The sequence below is a fragment of the Triticum dicoccoides genome, chromosome 5B, assembly GCF_002162155.2.
Source record: "Triticum dicoccoides isolate Atlit2015 ecotype Zavitan chromosome 5B, WEW_v2.0, whole genome shotgun sequence".
NCBI lineage: Eukaryota > Viridiplantae > Streptophyta > Magnoliopsida > Poales > Poaceae > Triticum > Triticum dicoccoides.
The window spans coordinates 322,388,555-322,393,188 of NC_041389.1; the positions used below are offsets into that span (position 1 = coordinate 322,388,555).

The following is a 4,634-nucleotide window of genomic DNA, read 5'->3' on the forward strand; positions in this document are numbered from 1 at the left end:
AAACTCATGACTAAAATAGCAAGAATTAAAAAAGACTAGTCCTACTCTTTATCTCTTGTATGATGGTCCAAAACTTTCCCTACTCCGAGTGCAGCGATTCGGTGCCCACGCTCATCTGCACCCGGTCATAAAAAAATTCACAAAAATACTACTCCCTCCGTTCCTAAATGTAAGTCTTTTAGACATTTCAAATGGACTACAACATACGGATGTATGTAGACATATTTTAGAATGTAGATTCACTCATTTTGCTCCGTATATAGTCATTTGTTGGAATATCTAAAAAGACTTATATTTGGGAACGGAGGGAGTAGAAAAATAAAAAAAATCCAAATTTTTTTACCCATGGTAGACAGTTTATTGCGTGAGGTTCGCTCCAAATTTTAGCTCATTTGAATATCTTAGCAGCTCTCAGCAAAAAAGACAAATTGGGTCAAACATTATATGAATACTAAACTGTTTTATAGACCCCGAATTTATATTTTTTGCTGAGAGTTGCTCAGTTGTCCAATTGATTTGAAAACTGGGTCGAACCTCACGTATCAAATTTTCTATCATGAGATTCTTTTTTGGATTTTTTGGAATTTTTCTAGTATTTGTTTTAATTTTTTCATTCAACACGGGTGCAGATGACCCCGGGCTCAGAAAAGGATCTCCCCTCTACTCCCTCCTTTTATCGCCAAATATAAATGATGTTACCAAAGGAATAACGATGGCTTAGATTTTTTTTTTATTTAGAATCGATGGCTTAGAGGGCCCGCGGGAATGACCCGGCCCAAACAGGGTGTACCAACTGGGCCAGCTCTCCCATAACCCGTAAGCCCAGCCCACCCAGTTACCCCTTTCCCGATCCTTGCTTGTTCTTCCTCGCCGGCCCGCCGCCATCCCCCCTCCCCGCGACGGCCAGGTGGGCGGCAGCGTCTTTCTCCCCAGTCCCCACTCTTCTCCAACGCGAAGGGAGTTACCAGTCTGCCGCCGCTCCTCTCACCCCACCCCGACGTGAGCTTGCCCCCTCGCTGGCCTACTCCATCCGTCCATCTGCGCTCGTGCCGTCCCTCGATCCGGCGTATAGACTTCTGAAGCGAACCCACGCTGCCGCCGCCTTGTGAGTATCTCCTCTCCTGGCGCTCTAAATTTGGGTGAATCCGTGCATGATATTAGGCGCGCATCTGATTTGTTCGATGAAATGCCGCGTCGGCACGTATGCCTCGGGTTGACTCGTGTGTTGTGTTGCTGGCTTACTGCAGCATTGGAGCATTGCAAGCGACGGTATCGAGATCTGGATCCTGAACTGCCTGGGAAATGAGTGCGGGTGAGGACCTGTCTTTGTGATTGATCTCCTATGCTCCTGTTGGTTCATGTTTACTTTTGTTAGCTTCAGGCATCTGACAGTGACCAAGAGCTTTGGCTCCCATTTGTGTGTTACATGATACTAATATACGAAACTTTTGACTAACCCGTCTGAGTTTTAACAGGTGGAGCGTTTGGTGGAAACAGGGGAGTGAGGCCTGTACCTCCTGAAAAGGGTGTATTCCCTCTCGATCACCTGCACGAGTGTGACCTGGTAAGTTTAATCGTTTTGTTTTTTCATAGGGTGTAATGTTAGTGAGTGTTATATGAGAGCTGCCTGTTCAAACAGGAGAAGAAGGACTATCTTGCCTGCCTGAAATCAACAGGGGCTCAGTCTGAAAAATGTCGGATGTTCTCGAAGAAATACTTGGAATGTAGGATGGAGAGGTTAGCATGCTTACTCCCCGTGTAATAATTTCAGAAGTGAACTACTTGTATTGTAAGTAGTATTGTTGTTAGCTCAACCTCTTTTTTGGCACATCCATGACTTGAAGAATTTATGTGTAATGATTTAGGGTGTGCTTGCTTCCTAAGCAAACTTAATATTGAATTTCAGAAGTGAACTACTTGTATTATAGTATTGTTGTTAGCTCAACCTCTTTTTTGGCACATCCATGACTTGAATAATTTATGTTTAGGGTGTGTTTGGTTCCTAAGCAAACTTAATATTGGCCTCGCTGGGCAAGGATAGGTGTTTGGCATCAAAACAGAAAACAAAGTGAACCAACATGCATGGGTTATACTACCTCCGTTCCGAAATATAAGTCTTTCTAGAGATTCTAATGCGGACTACATACAGAACAAAATGAGTGAATCTACACTCTAAAATATGTCTATATACATCTGTATGTACTATGTAATCCTTATTGAAATCTCTAAAAGACTTATATTTTAAAACGGAGGGAGTATATATAATCTTGCTACAGTAGAAAAACAGTTTGTTGCTGCAGCATGAACCACTAGTTTTGGTAGTTGAGGGAAGAAACAGTTTGTTGCTGCATTAGCCTACAGCAAACCAAGCCTGACATCCTTCCATGTTGTGTTATTTGCCTCCTCTGGTGGTATGTCTATTTGATGGTTGCAGGAAGCAACCCATGTTGCCAACCAGGCAACCACAAATATGTAACTACTAGCTTTAGCCTTTTAGGAGATGTTTAGTGCTTGCCATAGTTGAGTTTAAGATAGTATTTCTCATGATTGTTGTAGTAATAGTTAAAGTTCTGCCACTTGCAGTCGTATGAGTTCTTACCAGCTTTGATGTCTGAAATCCACTATTCGAGCTCATAAACAAGATGCACTTATTATTATTATTATTATTATTTCTTGGTTTGTTGCTGGTCTGTCCTGTAGGATTCTAAATCATGTTGTTCTTGCACAATCCAGAAACCTGATGGCGAAGCAAGATATGTCAGAGCTTGGGTTCAGTGACGCAGACGTTGTGGTCACACCTTCAGAGGAGAACCACAAACTGCAGAGTCCAGCAAGTGATTCGAAAGAGAGGAAATAACTGGTAAATTTGCAAGTTCCTTATCCGTGAGAAAAAAGGAAATATAAAAAAGAGAATAACAAGGAAAACTGACACTGAGATAACATGTGTTTGTGTAATTCGACAAGCTCTATGTGTGGGATATATTATGGATGCGGAGGTCTGTCTCGTGTTATTTTGCTAGTTGTCGGATAAACTAAGCGATGGACCCATGCACCTTTTTGGATTGTACTCCTTCTGTTCATAATGTAATGTTTGACTTCTCAAAAAAAACTTTGTGAAACGGAGGTAGTATTGCAGATTTTTTTTTCTGTTCTTTGATCGAACGGAATGGCACTTGTAAAATGACTAGCAAATATGCCCGTGCGTTGCAACGGGAGAAAAACAATCAGATTATATAGATATAATAGAGATAAAAAAATCTGAATCAAATGCCGGGATGAGATAAGGATTTTCAATATGTCATTTCACAAACTATGTCCGAGTGATGTTATGATGAGAAGGGACTTTTAAAAAGTCATTTCAAAAACTGAAAATGTGATGGTCTCATCACGACTTAATTTCCTAAGGTGCCACAACGAAATGTTTTTTTGGTTGAGCAAACTACATTGTTGGACCGCTGTCTTAGTTAGACTGATGCATGATGTGTCTCACATTGACCTAGCGTAGCGATGTTTTCCAGAACCAGTAGAACTTTGGTACGAGAATAGTTGTGTACGGAGGCAAAACAGACATTTAGTCATTTCCATATAGTTTACAAAAACTAACCCATAGCAAGATGTGTCAACTTTTTTGGGCTCGGGACATTGTTTTCAAATTCCCGAATATGTGTTGAATACACGATTATATTTTTAGAAATCATGAACATTTTTTATTTCATTGTTTTTTAAATCGTGATTTTTTTTATAATATGCAAACAATTTTTTTAATCACGAACATTTTATGATCCCCTAATAAAACCTCTGCCTAAGCGATGGTTTGTTTTGTTCGTTACTCAAGAATCAGTTTTAATTTTTGTGAACATTTTCTAAAATTTCATGGACATTGTATTCAAAATTCCCAAATATGTTTTGAATACACGATCATATTTTATAAATCATGAATTTTTATTTTATTGTTTTTTAAATCATGATTTTTTTAAATATGCGAACAGTTTTTTTTTAAATCACGAACTTTTTAACATTTTCTAAAATTTCATGGACATTGTATTCAAAATTCCCAAATATGTTTTGAATACACGATCATATTTTATAAATCATGAATTTTTATTTTATTGTTTTTTAAATCATGATTTTTTTAAATATGCGAACAGTTTTTTTTTAAATCACGAACTTTTTATGATTTCTCAAATGTTTTTTGAATTCACAAACATTTTATGATGTATCTATATATTTTCTCAGTACTCACAACTTTTTTGAAATTTGTTTTTTTGGAAATCCCAGAGTAATTTAAAGAAAGAAAAACAGAAAAAAAATGATAAAGGAAAAAAGCAAAAGAAAAACAGGGGCGTCACTACGGGCCGGCCCATTACGGCCTGCTATATATGTTGCAGAAAAGGGGAGAAAAAAGGTATACGACCAGGGATCGAACCCTCGTCTCCCGTAGGGACGGCTTTGGCCTTAGCCACTGCGCTGGCTTCCTGAGAGTGTTGTACCATTGTATTGACTGTCCTATAAGAACTATTTACTTACCGGTAGAATGGTGGGTAAATAGGGACAACTTCAGAGGCAATTTATATGACGGACGACCAGAAACCCAATTCTCTTTATTATTATTAGGTAATAGGTAAAGAAAGATA

The 4,634-nt window shown here is 38.8% G+C and overlaps 1 protein-coding gene across 1 annotated transcript; it reads left to right on the forward strand.

The window, feature by feature from the left end:
• The first annotated feature begins 838 nt into the window (after positions 1 to 838).
• LOC119305453 (cytochrome c oxidase assembly protein COX19-like) lies at positions 839 to 3,123 on the forward strand. The gene is made up of 5 exons (XM_037581962.1): positions 839 to 1,105; positions 1,248 to 1,312; positions 1,476 to 1,564; positions 1,640 to 1,737; positions 2,734 to 3,123. The coding sequence occupies exons 2-5, from the start codon at positions 1,303 to 1,305 to the stop codon at positions 2,855 to 2,857; spliced, it is 321 nt and encodes a 106-aa protein (XP_037437859.1). The 5' UTR covers positions 839 to 1,105; positions 1,248 to 1,302; the 3' UTR covers positions 2,858 to 3,123.
• The last annotated feature ends 1,511 nt before the right edge of the window (positions 3,124 to 4,634 follow it).